The sequence below is a fragment of the Lygodium microphyllum genome, chromosome 9 (assembly GCF_053477565.2).
Source record: "Lygodium microphyllum isolate KBCC chromosome 9, Lygodium_microphyllum_v1.1.10, whole genome shotgun sequence".
NCBI lineage: Eukaryota > Viridiplantae > Streptophyta > Polypodiopsida > Schizaeales > Lygodiaceae > Lygodium > Lygodium microphyllum.
This window is the reverse complement of record NC_141143.1, coordinates 125,759,709-125,781,931: the sequence shown is the minus strand read 5'-3', so window position 1 is coordinate 125,781,931 and position 22,223 is coordinate 125,759,709. Positions and strand designations below refer to the sequence as shown.

Genomic DNA, 22,223 nt, shown 5'->3' with positions numbered 1-22,223 from the left:
TACGCCAAATGGCCTTGGTCGATTGGCTTTGTCCCTAATCCCGTAGCCCTGTTGTTCATTCCCCCACATACACTCAAGGCACCTCAAGGGCATAGACTTTTGTGGAAAAAATACAAAGGTTCTAGTTCATTCTCACCATAGGAAAAGCATGCAATAAGAGATGACATTGGTCTTGAGGCCCTAAAGTGGATTAGATGCCCAAGAGGAATGGGAAAACCCAAACCCTAAAAATTATGTATAAAAAGGATGAGAATGAATAGAACAAGTTGTTCATGTGTGTGCAAACTTTGTGCTCTTTTCTTCCTACTTTCATCGATAAGAGAGTGAATGAGGGTGAGAGTGAGAGATTGAGAGCAAGAGAGTGAGAGAGTGAGAGAGTGAGGGTGAGGGACCAAGAGGATGAAGCTCTACTCATCTTCTCTCCTAGCACTCTCTGTTTCCATGCCCATGCTTCTCTTTTGCATGTGGAGGTCAAAGAGGGTTGTGAGTTGAAGGAGCACTCATTTGGATCGTGGAGTGTGCCAAGCGCATCCTTCATGGGATTGAAGGAAGGCCATGTCACTCACTACAAACAAATGATTACGTTCATGTGTGAGAGACTATGAGAGGTAGTCATTTGACTCTTGTGCATCAAAGCTCTTGAAGTAATAAGATTGTGTCAAAAGTCCCACTACATTGAGCTTGTGTAGCACAACACTACTTATAATGTTTATGCTAGTAGTACCAACATGACAAGATTTCTCAAGGTAAAAATCACTAGAATACTTATGGCAATTACAAACAACATCTCTAGCTATAAAGGTATCCATTGGTTTATAAACCGAAGATTTAATGGAGGGAAGAATGCACCATTCAAAAACCGCCTCATTGAAGACATAATGTGGGAGTGGTAGCCTAGCCAAAAAGAAGTATTCCTTGTTATATTTCTTAGGAGATAATTTATCTAGCAGGCCATTGACACGAGATGAATATATATTGACTTTGATCTATGTGTCACCAACTTATATCACCCATGTTGTTGCTAAAGAATATCATGCATGAATCATTCAAAGAGAAGCTTCTTTATGGTAGAGTCACATTCATCTATAGCTCCTATCACCTCTTCTATTTCCTAAGAGATTATTACCATCCTTAGATATCATCAAGTTTTTTGTTGCAGTTAGGACCATATCCCTGTAGTAGTAAGAGAAGACTAGTGGAGCTTTAATGGCTTCATGTGCCTCACACAAAATCCATTTAAAGAATAGAAGCACTAACCCCCACAAGGATTTTGTCGTGAACACTAAGTCAACATTATTGATGATGTATCATAAAGAATGATCAAACCACAATATTGTGATGTTCTTGCATTCATTATGATACCTAGCAAGATCACAACAACATTTTAGGAAAGGCCTAAGCTTGCTAAAGATCCCATATAAAATTTGGGATCATATTTTGTGTCATTTGCCTTGGTGGCCTTGGTAGTAACACACACCCCATATGGGGAAGGGCAAGTTCAAAAAGAGCCATTGTAATGGGACCATTTAAAATGGCAATTTTTGATAGTGAAGAGACTCCTTCAATGGCCAAATTATAAAATTATTTTTCAAAATTAGCTTCATTAGTCTTTCCCAAAAGCAATAGCCACATCTCCATGGATATAGGCATGATTAAAGTAATACCACATACGCCTATGATGATTATTTTCCCATAAATAGATTTCCAAATGCCTACTATAGGGAATAAATGCATCTATATAAGAGCCATGTTTTTTATTCTTAACCCATTGGGGATATCCAAGAGGGCATTCAATAATTATTATTCCTCAAAGAACTTATATGGCATCAGAGATTTTCTTGCAATTGGGTTGACAAGAGAGGGAGTTTCAATATCCAAGGTCTTCTTCCGTCGAGGGTTTACTTCTTGAAAAGGAATACCCATGTGCCAAAAAATTATTTTTAATGATACCCTTTGAAGAATTTAGCCAATGATGAGGCTGGTCTTGTCTTCATTTGCAAGATTTTCCAAGTTCTCCATCAATAGTGTTAGCTTAGCAATAGCAAAAGTATTGCTTATAGAGATATGGTAGATTTCGAGCCAATTTGCAATGTCAAGTTATAGTAGTAGCAAACTCTTTGTATCACAGTTTGCTACAATATTGGCTTTTCCCATGTCTATAAGAGTTTGATCGAATTCTCGTGAGGCTGTACAAGTTAGTATCCCTTGTATGAAAAATCAATGGGGAAGGTAAGGGGTCCACACAACCAAGAGCTTCTAGTTTAGGATACCATGAGCTATGCTATAGCAACAACAATTAAATGATTAGCGCAACCACAATAGTACAACAAAATAAAGAAGTTATTGCATTTTGCAAAAACCTCACAAGTATGTGTTACAACAAAGTAGAAGCTAAGAAAAACTTATTTTAATGAACATGAATTCATAGAAACAATCAAAGCATGAGCATTGTGCAAAAGTTCAAAATACATGGAAAGCACACTCTTATGTAATTAAAAGTCTTATTTATACAAAGCAAGTTAAACATGAACTTGAAAAAGAATGGGACCATCAAATACCTGCAAACCATATAGGCAAACCATTAGTAAGCACTAAAAGATCTAACATGTATCACAGGGATCAACAACAATCCCCAATTTTCATCCATGTCACTGTTGCAAGTATAAGTTGCATTGATATGATCCATGCTTTATGTAAGTAAAGGATGAAAGCAGTCCATAGTTAGTAGGACCAATAATAGTAGTAGGGATATAACACAAAGGTCTACGAAGGATGGAAAATATTTTTCCATGGGAGTGTGGCTTTAGGGAAGGAATCCATGAGGTTTATGGGATAGTAAGAAGTGTTTGAATAGGTGGAGACTTGCATAGAATGTAGGAGAGATGCTACAATAAATAGACTATAGTGATGCCTTAAAAGTATACAATTGGTTGGAATGCATTTACTTTAGTTGTAGACAAGTCATGCCCGCTATTAAGTTGGCTATATAGGCCAAAACTATAAGATGGTATTACATATAGTAAAATCCTCACTTATATTCTTAGGGGATATTAGAGCTAAGTAGCTCAATATGAGGAGGTCCCTCATCTAACTATACATGCTCCATAGATTTTAATAAGAGCTACAATAAAAACCTTAGATTAGAGGCTTTCAATGCCTTTTGATAATAGAATATTAAGTTCAATTTAGTAAGTTAAATAGTTGTAGCTATTGCGTTAGAGTTTTAAATGTCTTTATAAAGGCAACAATAGCTTGGCTCATTTTCAAAAAGAATAATCAGCACTATTGTATATTAAATTAAGTTGACATTTCATGCAAGGCAGTCGTATGATTATTGTTAGCATTGACATGCTCAAGAGGAAAAGATCATCATTACTAGGTAGCAATAGTATGTTGCAACTTGCATGTGAAGCTAGGAGTAGCAACTAGCTCATTTTGTTTGATTGTGCTACAAATGGCTTGTGCATCTCATTTAGGATCATCAGTTGACCAATCATAAAAAAGGTTGCTACTAGATATTAACTTCAATATCTTGATAATGAAATCATGAAAGTATGTAAAAAAGCATGTAGTTTTTTGCAAGTGAAAGCGAGAAATACCATAGTAGCGATCGATTTAGCTCAAACAAGATCATTAGTTCTAATTATAGCAAATGAAGTTCCAAAGAGGTAGTCATCAAAACAATATTTACTGACTTGAGAATTCTTTACAGTGAAAGCTTGCAAGCTCGTAAATCAATAATGCAACTTTTTGAGAATGATAGCAACAAAAAATTGCATATCCTACACATATATTTTTAGCCATAATGATTGTAGTAGTAAAGAATTAATTACAACCTATAGAGTAAAGAATGTATAGCAGTCAGCAATCTACTATTGTAGAAATCTATAGAAGTGTTTAGTATAGCATAGAATTATGACAAAGCATTCCAACATCTTGTATTCTAGCTTGAAAAGAAAATGAAGCATACATCAGGTTTAGTACCTAAGAGTAGAGAGTCTAGGTACTAGAAGTTGCTCTGCATTATAAGTCTATAGGTCAATCAAGCTCAAAAGTAGTGGACTACTTTAGAAAAACGGCATCGATTACACAACCATCATAACATCAATGTGAGATGTTCATCCATGACTAGAGAGTGGGTAAAGTAAGCTCTTCCTCTATCCAAGAGAGACCTTTAATTTGGTCCTCTGATCATTGCAATTTTCATGGGAATGTACCAACTACTGAGGTTTTACAACAAATTTTCTCCATGTGCTATAGGACAGTTTAAATGTAACTATAAATTTTACAAGACAAAAACAAAAGTCCAGAAGCTAAACAATAGTTTCAAATTTTATTATGTGTTATTTTCCATACTTTTGTCTTATTTTACTATCTAAGCAATTGGTCCTTCACTTGTTATTTTTATGAAGTACCTTTTTTGGTAGGTGCTAGCTTCCATCATTGCTTTTCTTTCACCCTATAACTTCCCTTGTAATTTTTTCTCCATGTTGTCATATCCTAATAACATTTCTATCGTCGCTAAATGAGTATCAATTCCTTAGTATTGCACATTGGAGGAAGCATTGTCACAATATGCACCAAAGATGTGGAATGAGGGGATTAGAAGTATTAATGCATATTGGTGCTAGAGGGTATATGTAGCTATGAGGCAAAGGAGTTTAACTTGTGAGTCTTTCTTTTGTTTAATGGTTTACTTAAAATAAATAGGTTGGACATGAACACGTAAGTTGAAATCAATAATGAGGGAAATGAACTAGAGTTATTACCTTATGCTAACCTTGCACTTTGGCATGTCTTGTTTTGGTACTTGACCTTACCTTGAACCTAAAAAGAAATAACTTGACGCAATACCTTCTTAACACCTTGGAACTCTTAAATGTAAAAAAAGTATATCCCCTACATAAGCATTTACACTTTATTTTAGGAGTTAGCCCTCAAAAGGAGAGACCTTGGCTTGCCTCAAACCTTGCATACCCAAATCCTTGGAGCACTTTCTTGTCTTGACCCATCCTAGTCTTCCTTGGAAGACTCCAACATAATCTAACTAAAGTCACAATGCTTGTCCTTGAACATTACCACTTTAGGTTCCATTTTTCTTGGACATGTCCTTGGTTTTTATTAACAACAAAATTTTTGTATTCTATATTATAATATAACCCTTAACAAATTTAAGCATTTATATCAATGAAGCTTAGACCTATATTAGGATTAAATCATTTGTGTCAATTGAATCCAACAATAGGAGCTCAATTTAACAAATTTTAAGTCTAACTCCCTCTTATACTTGACAATCTAGCTAATGATTGCAATTAGAAATAGACGTAGTTAAGTTAACCAAGACCTCCCTCTAGTCCTTAAGGCATTGTGGTGAACCTAGCTACAACCAAAAGTAGCCTAATAAATGCCCAAACCACTTAGAAAAGTGTTACATTTCAATTAGGAACTGTCATTAATACCTGCCAAGAAAAAGGACTTCTCGTGTCAACTCTATTCCCCTTAAATATCATATGGTGCACTTAGTTTAACAAGTTGAGGCCTAAAAGCCTATGAAAACAACCTAGTGCCACTCGATAATTTCAACCTATTTCCCAAACCTAATTTGGCATTGTGTAGGCTTGCATCCTAGATGTAAATTGACCTACATTCTCATCACAAGTTCCAAGCTTGAAGTTAGGATAGGAAATCAATTTTGCCTACATATTTGGGATGTGAATGGTTCCTGCAACAAGGACCAGTTACTCAAGGAAAAGACTTATAATCATGGCATCATTCCTTAAGAAAACTTAGCATCAAAAGCCAAGCTAGTCTAGCACACCTGATACAGAACTATGATAAGATTCTTGGATAGTGAAGAGGTGGAGAACTTGGCTTTTAGCATTACCAAACCCTTAACCCTCAAGAATCATATCCAAGTACGACAGCAAAGATAAGTTGCTTGATGATGGATTTGGCAATTAGTGTTTTTAATGGTTAATCCAAGTCCATTTCCTATTTTAGCTAAAGGGCCAAAAAGCATTATGATTGATGAGTGAAGATGGACAATCCTTGCAAAAATCTTTAACGTCAAGCTTGTTTATTCTTAAGCAATGACATGTCAATGTGAAAATCATCCAAGATAATGTGCTTGTTATGTTTGTGCATCCTGCTTAGCATTTTGTTCACAATGTCTCAAATGCTTTGCATAGGTTTCAAGTTTTTCATTTTAGATTTGAAGGATAAATTAAAATGAATTAACTGTCCATGGTCGTGAGCAATGCTAAAGAAATAGAAGGATGCAAGGCCACATTCACTTGAGCTTTTTCTTTTGCATGTCTTACAAGCAAAGGAACAACATTTTAGGGTATAGTCAAAGTTTAGATCATGTCAATGTTCAAATCATCCCATGTAGTAGATTAATTGTTATGTCTATGTATCTTGCTTGATTTTGTTCTCAATGTTTTAAATCCTTTGCATAGCTTTTAGGATTTTCATTTTAGATTTTAAGTATAATCCAAATGAATTAACAATCCATAGTCAAGAAAAGTGATAGAGAATTAAGGATGCAAGGTCACATTCACTTAAGCTTTTTCTTTTGCATCTCTTGCAAGCAAAGTAATGTCGTTTAATATATAATCAAAGTTTAGATCAAATTTGATCTTGTTAAGGCTCACTATACTTGAGTACATTATTTTAGCCTAATTGGAAACATTTTGTCATTTGAAAGCTAAGATTCCAATTTGGATTGATGTTAGTGACTTCATAGCATGATCATTTATCATATTTGCACTTGGCCTGTGTGTTCCTTTTACTAGTTCTTGACTATGAATGATTTTGGCTTATGATTGGCTAATGATTCGTCTACAATTGTGTTTCCTACAAAAATATCATTAGTCATTCTTGCTTTAATACCTAAGGTGTGATGAGCATAATGTTTGCTTAGGGTCAAGTATGTTAATATCATGATTACAAACTATTTGATCATAAATGAGTTGTAAATATCCCTATTTAAACTGTATTTTGTTATGATCGTCTTTCAATTGATTGGAATAAAATAGATACACTATTTTATGTGAGTATGGTGGGATTCAACAATAATATGCATTTAATAATTTTATATTGGCTTATGATTGGCAAGGCATGCATATTCTTCTTACAATGGTAATGTTTTCTTGGCTTTTCCTTCGAGGTAGATGGGATAACACTTCTTCCACTTCATCTTCTGAAATATCCGCCTTCATTAAGTCCACCCATTTTGGTTTGACCTGGTTGCTTACCAACTCGCAAATATATCGACGAGCAAAGAGGAGGACATCAAAAGAATTCTCTTGTGAATCCAGCAAGGACTTATAAAAGTCGACACACATACAAATGATGGAGGCCGGATCTGTCACCATGACACACTGTTCATCCATTAAGCACACAATATTTTCCCGAGCATATTTCTCGTGCGGGCGAGTGAAGAATTAATGGGATTGACATATATTATCGTGTAAAGCTTTCAGCTCCAACCAACAGTTTGTATTTTGCATATTCATGTTCTTGAAGAGAATGAACCCTGTCTTTCAACTTTCAATGCATGTGATCAAGTCATCATTAGAATCCCCTGATTGACTTAAAGACAAGGAGTGGGCCAATAAAGATTGGGCATTCTGCAATTCAACCCGTAAAGCAGAAGCCTGTTGAATACCATACTGACGGGATAATTGTAAGGTATTATCCCTAAAAACAGCCCATGCGTCCATCCCTCCAGATAGGACCTTCAAGCTAAAGGAAGCAATCAGTTGCTGGACATATTCTAAAATTTGATTCTGCTGCAAAAAAGATTGATTAAAACGAAGTGTCAACCGAGTAAGAAGAGCCTTAAATACATGAACACGTCTATGGGTCATTTCCAAGACCAAAGGGTAGTGATATGATAAGACATGTTGTCGTTCCACCCACATGTCAATAATTGCATGAAGAAAAATCACTTTGACAAATATATATCCGATCCAGTTTGGCCCAGGTGTTTGGATGTTGCAAAGATCGATAAGTATAACCAGATTGTGATGGATACATCCATGACCACATGTCTTGCTTCAAGGATCCATCTCTCTCTCTCTAGAGTACCTCCACCTCCTACTGATAGGCGTTACCGAGATACAACATCAAGAGGCGTCACAGTTGACAGAGCTACAATACTACGCAGAGCACGACGCCCTAGAGTACCTAAACAACAACATAGGCGTGCCCATATGCACCACATTCACATCACGCTAGCTCAGTACAGAGGCAGATTGGTGCGATGACTCAATCGGAGATAGCTTGCATAGTCTTGGTGGATTCCATAGAGTGAGGGGGAGATACCCTACACTCTTGATCTTTTTAAACTTAGATCTTTTTCCAACTTTTTCAATTTTTTTCAGTTTCCATATATCTCATTCCAATATACCATGTAAACTTACACACAAATTTTATCTCTTCTTATCTAGTGAGAGATGATGATACCAATTGTATTGGTTATGGTCTTATAGGCCACTGTGGCCTTTTAGAGACGTTAATCTCTCTCTCTCTCTCTCTCAAATTAAGCACCACCTAATTAACTTTAACTAAATAATTAATGACACTAGCAAGTCGACTAACTAATTAATTAACATGATTAACTAAACAATTAATGGCATTAGCGAGTCGACTAACTAATTAATTAATGTGACCAATTAAATGAATTAAGCTGACATGACACGATTATCCGCATGAGGTAGGGAAACACACAACGTCACTCAAATGTGAAGACCGCCACCACGACATCATGACATCACGAGGTGACATGTCAAATCACGGCCATGGACTGGCACGATACACGACGACAACATGCATCACTACAACAATTGCCATAAAAATCATCACAAGACAAGCATGCAATCAACACTAGCAAGATGGAGGTCTCCCTTAGATTGCCAATGGCCATTGGATTGCCTCTCATCCATACCTTGACAACCATTAAGGATAGAGAGGCTGAACTGAATCTAACTAGGTCACAAACAAGCCATAGAGGAACATACTTTCCCTTGGACAAAAGCATCTGCTCTTAACTGAGTCAGCTTTCTAGAACTTTGTAGTCCACATAGTCAGCATCACAATGAATCAAAAAAGCAAGAATGCATGGATGTTCACTATCAATCTCCAAGACCCTCAACACATAGAACCAGGTAGTACTATCCATGCACCCTTTCACACACAAGATTGTTAAATGCTTTTACCCTGTTCAATGCTCTTTACAGCAATAACCATCATCTGGATGTGCTTTCCCACTATTTCAGACATTCTTTTAAGTTATTCTTGGCTGAGCATATTTGGCCTCATAGATCAACTTCGCAACAAGAGTTCTACAACATAAAGATCCTCTATTGTTCACTTTGCTAATAACTTGACCTACTGGTGATCCTTCGAAACATGCGCTGGGTTCCAATATTTAACTCCACAGTTGTGAATTCAACATAGTATGTCCACTCCAGAAATCTTTTCAGAAAGTTTTCTCTCACACAAACGAAGGAGACACTAAAAGAGCAAACCTCCCATTGATAATTCAACCTCACAACCCTATCAGTAGCTTTTCGATATTTTACTGTCAAGAAAAACATTCATGGTCCATTGATATTTCTGAGTTTCAATACATCCATTCACCAAGATAGCTAAATGCATCATGGAATGCTCTCCCCTACTTTAAGGATGCCTTAGCTTTCTCAAGCATCTCTGAGACAAAAAACAATTTCACACAAAATCAGGTCAAAGACGTTATGAATCAAACTTTGCAACAAACAAAGAAGGCATCGAAAGTTTTACTTTCTTGCATGGTTGCCACAGATTTGACATCAGCACGGAAAAACAAAGCACCCCGCTTTACATAGACATTCTGCAAATGTCGTTTAAAAATGTCATTATTTCATGTCAGCAGGAAGGACCTTATAAGATTTCAAGACTTCCATTCAATGCAACTAGTCACAAATAAGTCTCCCAAACAACAAGCATTCTTCAAAAGCAGCATTAAAATGTTTACCCTTGATGAAGGCAGAGACTTGAGCTCAGCACATGCAACTTCCAGTTTCCGCACCTGCATATCCTTCATAATCAGCCTATTTCCCATAACATACTAGCCCTTCTATGAAAAACTCCAAGTTGAGTGCATGCTGCTTGAGGGGTTGCATTGCAGTTATTTGGGCATGGAGCTAGTTTATACACGAGTCTCTAGAAGTTCAAGACATGATCAAAGGAATGTGAAACTTTTATGGCCATGTTGCAGTTATTTGGGCATGCAGCTTGTTTATACACAAATTTTTTCAAGTCGAAGTCACTTCTCCAATGCAGCTGCGCATCGATCCAACAGTGGTTCAGAGCTGCCGCTGCGCTGCCAGCATCAAACTCATTAGCTGCCACCACCGCTGGCATTGAGCTTCAAGCTCACCTTTTTCTCTCCTCTGCCCAGCATCTGCCACCAGCTATTTACAGCAGCTGCTCTCTGCTTCAGCCACCTCCATCCACTGCTGCCTAGGTCCGCCGCCTCTAGCTATTCCACTGCCTGCAGCCTTTGTCACCCCATGTGCACACTGCCACCTTGGCCGACTTACTGGCACCTGCCACCAGCTCCAGCATCACCTACACCCATCACCATCAGTTGTTCACTACATCAATGCCATTGCTGCCAGGCTCTGCGCAAGGAATACATGTCTCACTTACATCACCCACCTCTCCAATAGCACCTCCACAGCTCTCACCACCACCTAGCCATGTGCCCTGCCACTACTGTGCCAAATCTGCTGCTCCACGTTCACTTACTCAACTACACTGTGTCTGCTCTACCAGCTAATGCTACGTTTGATAGTGCCAATGCCTTCACAGCCAGTGAATCACATTGGTTCTGTACTCTCTCATATCTTGGTATATGGATTCCATTACATGGTATTAGATTGCAGGATCACTGCTCCTGTTGCTATTTTACATTGTTTCAGGTTTGAGTTTTGACTTTTCCTCTATTGTTTGGACCTATTCTGACTGCTGTGACTGATTTTCAGCCTGAGTGACCATCTTTTGATTATTTTTGGCCTGTTTCATCTGTTTTGCAGACTGCCATTTGTGTTTACTGTTTCCTAGGGCTGTTTCAAGGTTGGGGACCTTTTTTTAACCTTTCTACATCAGCATTTTGGTGTCTGCTGGCTGAGGCAACATATTTTCCCGCAGGACGACTGCATTTATTGCCGTTCCTGCCTCTGTTTTGTCATCAGCATCTGTGTTTTGCTCTTCTGCTTCCATGGAAGGCTGGGCGATAGGTTTCAGGCTGTTTTTTTGGCTGTTCGGTCCGTATTTTCCTTTTGTGATACACTTCTCAGCTTTAGAGAGGATTCATGTGCATTCAATTGTCATGTTCTCATCACTACACCGGTTACTGTTGCTCTTTTCTATATGTGCTTTCTTTACTGCACAGAACTTGTACAATCCTTGTGAATATATACTTTTGGAATCCTTTTCTCTCTAAAGATCCCTTGTCTTTCTTCTTCTTCTCTGTATCTCCCTCATTATGGATCCTCCGGTATCTCTTCCTAATGGTCAGTATGCAAACATTATTTACTCATCTACCAGTGTTATGTTAGAGACTTGCTGTGTTCAGCTTCAAGTTTCTGTGAGGATGCTATCTCTTGGTGCTTCAAATGTTCCAGTTCGAAAGAGGGGTGTGCCGTATGGCACCAAATAGCAAAAGAAGAAGAAGTCTCAATGTTATACTTGTGGTACGAAGGGACACCTCCAGAAGCACTGCAAAACATTAGCAAATTTACAGCAGAAGCAAGAGCGAACAGTAACAAAGGGTGACGACTCTCTCGGTGAGTCTTTCTCATCTCCACATCCAAGTTTAGGCTCCCGCTATGTGGCCCCACCGATGGCTATAGGGGCCTTCCTTCCCAGTTGCTAGTGTGGGATTGGCTCCTAATCCAAGGTCACATGAAGGGACACTTTGGCAGTCTCGCCAAAGGCACGGAATCCATGGTCACATATGTTCCGAGGCATTTTTGACAGGCTCATCTAGTATGCTATTGCAAGACATTGTTGACACATATTCAGAGTTACTATGATTCTTCTCTATTTTCAGGAGCCAGTACAATCGACATCGACATTAGGTTCTCTTTGAGGCATCTTGGTGGTGGCTTGCATACCCATTGCTTGGGTATCCATGGTTCTACTCTGATGGTCCTCCTTGTATGTACTATGATGGGACATAATCATTGTATATTGTATTGTATCAAATCAACCATGATCTGAGAGGCGTGATAGTAGATATGTCAAATCATGGTTGAGTCTGTGCATGTGATTCAAAGGCCTAGGGCACCAGTATATTTTCCAAATTATTTAGGCATAGCCGACCTGACATCATTTATGGCATTTTTTATGCCTATTTATTCAAGCTCCTCCTCCACAAACATCATGCATCATCTCTCATTCATCATCTGACATGTCATTGTGCTGGAGAGAGGAGCCAGTGCCAGTGATGTCACAGCGAGTAACTCACATTAGATCTGTATTGTCTCATATCTTGGTATACGGATTCCATTTCCGAAGTATCTCTTTGCTTATGAGTTCTTTGTGCAATGTTCTTTGCTGTTTTCAGCCTACACGCAATCGTGTAGGTAGTCTTGCATGCAACTTTGCATACATATCCTCTCTCATCCTATTCATAATATTCTCAGCCTTGCCCGCTATTTTCTCGGCCTTGCTCGCCATTTTCTCAGCCATATCCACCATTTTCTGCAAAATTGAAAAAAAAAAAACACAAAACCCCTAAATTTCCAAATTGGGGGGTTTTCGAAAATTTTGCAATTTCTCATCCATCTTGCTCATCTCATACCTCATTTTGAAGAAATATTCAATTTCTCACACTCCATGCTAGCAATTTGGGGATTTTCAATTGACTTCCCCAAATTTTAATATTTCTCGAATTTTCTTCGAGAAAAGTTGGGGCTTTTACCCGATTCAAGTTGCCGTGCATAAATCTCCACCGAAATTGCCAACACTTTGCAATTTCTTTGACATTGATGAAAGAAATTTGGGCCCTTCAATTTTTTGGCTCCTGCACACATCACAAGGCAGATTTCAGTTGTTGGTTATTATTGGGCATGCCTCCCAAGGCAACATTTTTGCAGAAATTTGAACTATAAGGTAAAAATTTCTTCAATTTCTTTGAAATTTCATGAAGAAATTTGGGTCTTCTACCTTGCATATATCCCGAGGAAGTACAACTGCATTTAATTGCTGCTATAGTCAGATTGAGTAGTAAATTTGGGGAAAAATTAAAAATTTTAGTAACAATCGGCATTAAATTGCAAGAATTTGTACTTTTGTGGCCACACATTATGAGGCAGGTGTACTACAATAGTATGCAGCAGTGCATTGTTGCTATTCTTGTGACTGAGTGTTATTTTTGACATTTGTGTAACGGTTTGGCACTTGTTTCGTAATCCCGAGGGATTTCTAGTACTCTAAGAAGTACACGCACTATACTTCAGCTTTGAAGTATTTGGCTACAGATTTTTGCTCATTTCTAAAAGCATGGCACATCAAGGCAACAATGATTAGAGCAGCATCCTCAAGTGTCCTCACTTAGGAGGACAAGCTTAATGGCTCCAACTAACCATTGTGGAGTTTTATGGTACACAATCTTCCTATTGCAAAGGATTTGTGAAACTATGTTACAAGTGGCTTATAATGACTAGGAGGTCTCGCACCTCAAACACATCAATCTCATGCTCAAGGAGAGGTGGTTGGTGCTATTATTACTACTCCTGGTCCTGCAGAGGATCAAAGGAAATGGGATTCTAAGGATGCTCATACACTTTCTTTGATAGCATTGTGAGTGAAAAGGGCTATCATTCCACATATTCAATCTTGCAAGTCCTCAAAATCAGCATGGGACATATTTGAGTGTATGTTTGCTGCCCGCAATGAGGCCACAATCTCTTATCTTCGCAAAGAGTTGGCAAATGTAAACACGGATGAAGGTGATAGCATGATGGATCACCTTACTCATATACAAAATTTGCATGAGCAGCTGCTCAATGTTGATGGGATTATTTAGGATGCTAAATTGGTGAACATCACACTGAACTCTCTTCTAGAGTCATATCTTGGTTTTCATACTATTAATAAGTTGTGTCACCACTTCTAGAGTTAGTTCTAGACTTGAATTAACTCTAGTTAAGTTAAGGATAGGTCTAACTTACTTAAAACCTATTGTACTTTCATTCTATCATTCTAGCACTTGCATCTTTTGAGTGTGGAACTGCTATCCACTCTTGATCATTATCTTGTATTCACACACACACACTCTCTCTCTCTCTCTCTCTCTCTCTCTCTCTCTCTCTCTCTCCATTCCCAACAGAATAGGCAAGGGGCTGCAATAAACCCGGCATCTATTGCCTATCATACTTGAATTTCTGGCAAACTATGCATGTCCTAAGAAACTACACAACATCATGCCTCAAAGCTAGCCAATAGAAAAATTGCTCAACTGCCTTAATTGTGGCATCAATACCTCTATGTCCTACATAAGGAGTTGTGAAGAAATGCTCTAAATGCAAAACGCACAAAACCAATCGTATGACAAAGCGCACATTGATAAACTTAGAACACAATTAGGTTTAGGTTTACGTTAACTTAAAGACAGTGAACACGATGAATAATAAAATGAATAAATAATGAATATACAATGCTCATGCAACAAATACACTATGCAGTGAATACGGAACCTCGAACTCTCATATCTCTTGGATCAAGGCAGAGGTTATGAGCTATAGAGTGTATTATACTCTGAATGGATCCCAAATTGCAGCAAAGGCAACCTCTAAGTATCGAATACCAACAAAGGCAGCCAAGGAAATTTGGATCTGATGCAAACGGCAGTGCAAGAGAGAGAAAGACTAAAAACGCAGATACTTAAGGAGAGAGAAAATATAAACGACAATTGTTAGGTGCAAACGTAGCAAATAGAGATGAGAGAATGTCAGAGCGGCAGCCAAAAACTACAAACACAGCATTCAAAAGAGAGAAGATCAGGGCAATAGTTTCTAGTTGATGGCGACAACACCAAATTGTAGGCAATAGCTCCTGGGGGCTGGTGACAATTGCAAACAGGTGATAAAGGCTGGAATCAGGTGCCAAATAGTAGTAGATCACTAGTAGAAGCTCTGACTATGATGTCCTCCACGAATGGGGTATGGGCAATAGAGATATAGCTCCTAAAACCTCTTATTTTAAAAAGAAATGCAATCCTAGAGAGTTACTGCATCCCACATGCAAAACCCTAACTTGGGTGCCCCAACTTTATCTAAATAGACATGCAACCTACCACTCTCCCTCAATCTCATTTTTACAGGTTTCAAGAGCCGTATCTCTGCTGCCCACACCCCGCTCCTGGAGGAGGACATCACAACCAGAGCTTCCATCAACCATCTGCTACCATCTAGTACCTGATTCCAGCCTTCATCACCTGCTTGCAATTGTCGCCAAGTCCCAAGCACTGTCACCTCAGTCTGGTGCTGTCGCCATCAGCTAGAAACTGCCACCCTGATCTTCTCTCTCCTTTGAATGTTGCATTTTCAATTTCTAGCCGCTGCCCTAACATTCTCTTACCTCTGTGTGTTGTGTTTACACCTAACAGTTGTCGTTCAGATTTTCTCTCTCCTCAGGTATATGCGTTTTTAGTCTTTCTTTCTCCTACATTGCCGTCTGCATCAAATCTAGCATTCCTTGGTTGCATTTGACGGTGTTCGATACTCAAAGGCTACCTTTGTTGTGAGCGATTCGAGATCTGTTCGGAGTACGACACACTCTACAGCTCATAACCTGTGCCTTGATCCCAAAGATACGAGAGTTTGAAGTTCAGTTTTCACTGCATAGTGTGTTTGCTGCATGAGCATTGTATATTCATTATTCATTCACTTTATTATTCATTGTGTTCACTATCTTTGTAAGATAATCAATGCACATGTGCCACGACCCATCCTTCTACTGCACTAGAAGCACTAGAGAACAAAACACAGATGAATTGGATTAGGAGGGCTACTACCGAGGATAAAATCTATACCATGATCCTCACGCCTTTTAGGTGGCAAGTGACTAAGAAAAGCAATCAACATAAATTTGCAAAAACGACATGCAATCCTTATCCAAACGAGTCGCATTCCCAACATTTTCATTATCACTCTTATCCTTAGTGAAAACCAAGTAAGCTAAAAGATGATTTTTCATTACTTTGGAAATAGTAGAAGCACATACAAAGACCAATTTGCCTTTCAACTTTACATCCAAAGTATGAACTTTGACTCTATGAAAGAGGGTCACGATCTTATCATTAGCATTAATCACTGCATACACACGAATGCACCAAGGCATACCAAGTAAGATATCACATCCTTCCAAATGAGCAATAAAGAACTCTTCGTTGTCCACATAACTCTAAATGTGCAAACGAAGCTTTCCAATGATAGGAGTGAACGACTCTATATGTCCCTGGCATGCCATACCAATCTCACCCATGGGCCCCATCTCATCCTTTGATGTCTAAACGAGCTGCCATATTAAGAGAGATGAAATTTAATCATACCCCTTGATTAAGAAAAATCAATGCATGCTTATCTCTAATTTTGCCCCATCTCTGGCAAAGTTCAGTACTATCATTATTGGGCTAATCAGCCACTATATCAGACTCTAAACCAGCAATGGTTTTGCCTTTCTTTCCCCTATTATTATCATCTTTTTCAGCTTGCTACCTATTAGAACAGCTCCTTGCCATGTGCCCTTTCTACTCACAAATAAAACATTTATTTGCAGTCATCAATTCCTTACGTCCTGTATCATTTTTCCCACTCTTTCTCTGCCATATGTTCCTCTTTCCAAACCTATTTTCAGATCTGCCCCTGATTTTCAGCATTTACTTCAGATCTGCTCTTTCTTCGCAGCCTTAGCCTCTTTGACATGTGACTTGGTGGCAATGTCCTGGAACCTTGCATCTTTTCCATGCAGCAATACATCATCTATAGTAGCAATTTCTATAAGCAGAGACATGCTAGAAATAGTGAACTTTATGCAAAAATCCCATATACCCTTAGGCAAACCGCAAACATGCTTCTCCACTTGCTCATGGAGGGTTACTAACTGATAAGAAGTAATGGGCAACAAAGCATCCCAAAACTTCTTATTGTACTAATCCAAGGTCTTGCAATCCTTGGAATCCAACTGATTCCATATTGTCATAATGTCTACTTCAAAAGTACTTGTCAACCAATTTGAAGCAAACATTTACTTGAACTTGACCCAAGTGGTAGGCGTCTTTCCTTAAATGAGAAGTGTAGACAACCACTGTAATGCATTTCCCTTAAAGAATGTGGCTACCTTGTGTATCTTAGATGCCTCTGTGAAGTTGCCTCCAAAATAGGCTACATCAAATTGCTAAATAAAAGTAAATGCTTTCAATCTATCTTATGCACCATTGAAAGGCTCAAACTTCATACTTTTGCCACCTTCATCATAGTCCTTTGGTGGTCCTATGGGTGTTAAATTGTCATAAATAGACTGCTGCAAAAAGGCTGCATTTTCTGTATTTACATGAAAACCAGCACTATCAAATGCACTTGCATGACCAGCACCAAATCCTTGTGCTCCAACAATCTCTAGGGTACAGATACATGTCCATATGGCCCACTTTGTACCCCAAGCATCATGCCTATGCTGCCAGCAAGGAAATCTGAAATTTCTCAGCCTTTGGTAATCTCAATAATGTAATCTTCAGAGCAAGGCTGTAGAGAGGTTGGGAAATGAGAGAGAATACTGAGGAGAGAGAAAATTCAAACTTTCTTCGTGAAGAACTGAAGAAAATCAGTCATTTACTGTTGCATGTTGAATCCACTCAAATGCCTCTCTCCAGCCTCTAAAAACTTCTTTCAGTCTTGCATGGGCATTGTTGACAAGTGGCAAACTTTTCAAATGGTTTTTCCAGCATTATCCATAATTAAATATTAATTTTCAGTCTTTAAATACTAAAAATTAATCTAATAATTATTTCAGTGCCTAGAAAAATAATTTGACTAGCCAATAATTAAATTGGTTGTGCAACTTCCATCGCAGAGTATCTTTGTGCCATCTTTGATCATGAATGACCTAGGCCAACAACTGGCACCAAATACCACCACGTACCTGTGTGGCATAACTTATAGCAAATTTTGCCTTTGATATCCCATGATTTCCTTGGGTCCGAGGCTCGTAAATTTACTCTAACCCCAATCACACCTCACATATGTAGCATTTACTTAACCATGTGATTAAAAATTAATCCACATATTAAGTGAGGTTTCAAAAATACATGTCCTCATGACACCTACAACATGTGATAGCAATTTAAAAAATCCCTCTAGGTGCAGGTGACAACAAACCAAGGTCCTTCTGGTGTAGGTAACAACATAAAGAAAGAATAGCAGTCATTCTAGTAATCCTAAGTTGTAGATAATAGCTTACGTAGTTGTTTGAGCAGGGCAACATCAGTTTTTCAGCCTTTCTCGCGATGAAACTCTAAAACTTCTCTCTGTACAACATTCTCTCTCATCCTACAGCCATCTTGCAAGTTATCCTAATAAAATCCAGCCATTTGAATCATCAGATGTGAAGATATTGAAAAAGAAATAAGGGTTTGCCAACCACCTCCAGATGTATGCTCGGAAATGAGGACCTAGGGCTTGAATTCCAACACAACTCAAATTGAGGAATTTCAGGGGAGATTCAAAAGGTCAACCAATCCATATCAGATTTCAAGAAGTAGAGTGAAGGTCAATCCCCGAGCAAACCAAGGGAAAAATAGATTTGAAGACTTGTTGGTCATTGATGATAACAAGAGGCCCTTGAATAAGCAGAGAAAATCAGTGAATCTCAATTGTACTCCATCCATTTGCAATATCACAAGGGGCGCTAGTTTTGGGGCCAACACGCTATTCATTTTATTGAAGATTAAAGTGGTAAAGATTATTAAATCTATTTATTACCACTCTATTTGAGTAGGAAGGTTGGTTTCAAAAACAATAAATTATCAAAAGTTTCATGAAATGGAGAGCAATTCTAGAGAGTTTCTATATCCCAAATGCAAAACCCTAATTTGTGAGGATCCTTCCACATCTATGAATACACAAGCTGTTGAGAAACCCTTCACCTACAATTCGTGTTTTTGTGTTTCTACATTTTGCGTTTAAGATTTGCAGCCCCAAAAAGGGGGTGTCATCCTAGACTGATTGTGCCTATTTATAGGCCGCTCTCTCATTCATTCCTCATGGCTAATTCATTCAGTCCGCCACCTCTTCTCTCCAGCCTCTCCCTTACCCTCACACCCCTTCAGGAAGACATTGTGGTTCATGGTTCGTGGTTGTCTTCATCATCTTCCTTGTGCTACGGCACCCTTGTTCCCTTGTATCACATTCACTCCATGATTCAGAACATCATTCCATTCATCAGAGTTTCTTCTCTCTTCTCTTCTCTTCTCCATGTTCGCCGAGTTCACACCGTGTTCCTCCCCGCAAATCCTACTGTCTCACTGGTATGTCATCTTTTGACATGGTATCAGAGCTGGATCTGCTCAAACAGCGGCAAAGATCCTCCACTCCAGTGATGAAAAGACCGGTGGCGGGTTCAGCATCCACTTTTCTTCTTCTTCCGATGCATCAAAATCTCGTTTTTGCATATTTCAGGTGTTTTCAGCTTGCTGCCCACGCCCCTTTTGCAGAGGACATTGCAGTCTCAGCTATCCCTTGCTATCATCTATGGTCAGGTGCCTGTTTTCTAGCCTTCCACCCGCCTTTTGTAGCTGTTGTCACGAGGACGTGAAAATTTGATGCTTTGCTTATGTTTAATTGACATTTGATTAAAGGATCAATCAAATGTGCAATTAAAATATGCACATATGAGGTGCAAGGTACTTTTTCACAGTTGAAGGCCGAAGGACCCTGTGAAAAAGATGGGTGTCAAAGGCAAAAGTTGTAACAAGTTACACTTATTAGATTCTAGGTGAATTTTGGTGTCAGTTTGCCCCTAGGACCATTAATTGGCCATTAAGTGTCAATGGTGATACTAGGGACTAGGCATTAATTAATGGATTCATGCTTGTCCAAGAGTCAATTAATGCATGGGATCACTTTGGGTTGCAAATGGCCTAGCCAATTAATTTTTGGATGGGCAAGGTCAATTTTCTGGGCATGGATTAAGGGCTGAATTAATTTTCATAATTAATTAATTCTGAAAATTAATTAAATGGCTGAAAATTTCTAAAAATGGATTAAGAAAGCTGCCACTTGGCAAAACTTTCCCATGCAAGTGGGGGAAAGGCTAAATAGGGCTGAAGGGAGAGGAAAATCTCGTTTTTTCATTTTGGAGCTGTTGGAAAGAGGTGTTGGACTGTTGCTGCCAGCTTTTGGGGCCATTTCCCAACCATTGGAGACCATTTCAGTGATGGAGATTGCATATTCTTGACCTTGGGAAGCTGGCAATTGCTGCTGATGCACTTTCTCCTAAAGATCACAGTCTCTAATGCTCCTATTGTTGTTGGTGCATCCGTTTGGGGCTGGTACAGTAGGGCAGCAGCTGATTTTGATCAGTGCTTCGCAACAAATCTCAGAATTTTCTCTCTTTACAGCATTCTCTCATCTCCTTCAGCCTATGCTCAGCCATTCTCAGTAGTTCTCAGCCATTTGGAGGAGATCTCAGCCATTTTTGGTAGGCTGATAAGGGTTTGGCAGTCACCTTGGGATCCGTGCCAGAGATTGAAGGCTCAAGGGACTTAAATCAACAGCTGATAATTGAAGATTATCAAGGGATTTCAGGAGCCAGCCCATCCCGAATTGATTTGGGGCAGCATTTGGCCAGTCAAGGGTCAAATTGAAGAAGAAGTCCTGGGTGAATCAAGGGGCAAATGATCCAAAAGGCTTGCTGGTCATTTATGAAAGCAAGAGCAATTGGTTAGCAGGAGGAGATTGAAGAATCTCAAGTTGTACTCCTTCCAATTGAATGAAAGCTAAAGAAATACCGCAAGGGGCACCAATTTTGGGGCCAACAGGGAGTCTACTGTCCAAGAATGTTATGGTAAAGTGTCTATTTCATTTTATGTGCATTTATTTATTGCTGTAATTAACTCTTAAATCAGGTTATCACCACCCATTCCAAGAAGGAAGGCTGGTTTCAGCTGTTTACAACAGAGCGACTATTACTGATCAATCTCCATTTAGAAAACTATCTCGTTTTTGCAGATTTCACATATTTCAGCTTGTTGCCCACACCCCGAACGCGGAGAACATCGTAGTCCAAGCTAACCATTGCTGTCTATAATAGTCTGGTGCCTATTTTCAGCCTATCACACACTGTTTGGAGTTGATTTTAGCATGTTGAGTGCTACTGCTAGTTTTTTCTACGTTTTTAGTCTCTCTCTCTCCTTAAGCATTCTATACACTCTTACATTCATTTACAGCATTCATTCACTTCAGAGTTCTTCTTCTCTCTTTCTTTATTTGTTGTTCATTTCTATGTTTGAGTTTTGAGTTTTATGCTTTGGGTTTGAGTTTTGTACATCATTGTCCGTGTCTTTGTATTTCAATCATGGTTGTACTTTCTATATTTCCTTAGTACAAACCCTAGCATATCTTCACATGGTATCCGGTGCTCTTGCAAGGAGTATCCTACGAATATTGTGGAGGCTTGGTTTTGTGTGACGTACACGAACCACTCATAATTGATTCTTAATGTCTCAAACTTCTTATTAAGTTCCCATGATGTCTTATTAGGCTTCTCCATCACTGGGGGCCCTGAGGACACATTATGGACTCAGCGAGGAAGATGACACTCCACCTTCACCTTTATTTCTTCTCCTATTTCAGATTTCAGTCACATGACAAAGTAGGAGTTTGAAAAGTACTTGCGTATCACGTATAGTCGAGTTTACACCCCTCCTACCAGCTTTGCTACTACCAAACCAATTGGTGAGATTGATCACCTCTTCAATCATGGAGGACATATGACACTTGGAACGATTGGTGACCCATTTTCATCATCTCAACTAGACCCACTATCAAGTTCATACAACTCCTTTGAGTTGTATGAATCAAAACTCTCTCCTATTTCTATCAACGGATACATGAAATTTTGAGATGCTTTAATCTTGCAGATAACATTTAACTAAGTTATTAATCAAATGT

The 22,223-nt window shown here is 38.8% G+C and overlaps 1 protein-coding gene across 2 annotated transcripts in view; it reads right to left on the bottom strand.

Moving 5' to 3' along the window:
* Positions 1-9,313: 9,313 nt before the first annotated feature.
* Positions 9,314-22,223, bottom strand: part of LOC148031553 (Prefoldin chaperone subunit family protein) — a 50,426-nt gene continuing 37,516 nt past the window's right edge. Inside the window, exons 2-5 of one of the 2 annotated variants that reach the window (XM_087685768.1) lie at positions 12,974-13,075; positions 10,019-10,072; positions 9,805-9,874; positions 9,314-9,714 (exon numbers count right to left, since the gene is read on the bottom strand). In XM_087685768.1, the coding sequence (XP_087541894.1) occupies positions 9,680-9,714; positions 9,805-9,874; positions 10,019-10,072; positions 12,974-12,994 (180 nt within the window). In that variant the 5' untranslated portion in view covers positions 12,995-13,075 and the 3' untranslated portion in view covers positions 9,314-9,679. The remainder of the gene's footprint in view (positions 9,715-9,804; positions 9,875-10,018; positions 10,073-12,973; positions 13,076-22,223) is intronic. The other variant, XM_087685767.1, reaches the window with a different exon arrangement.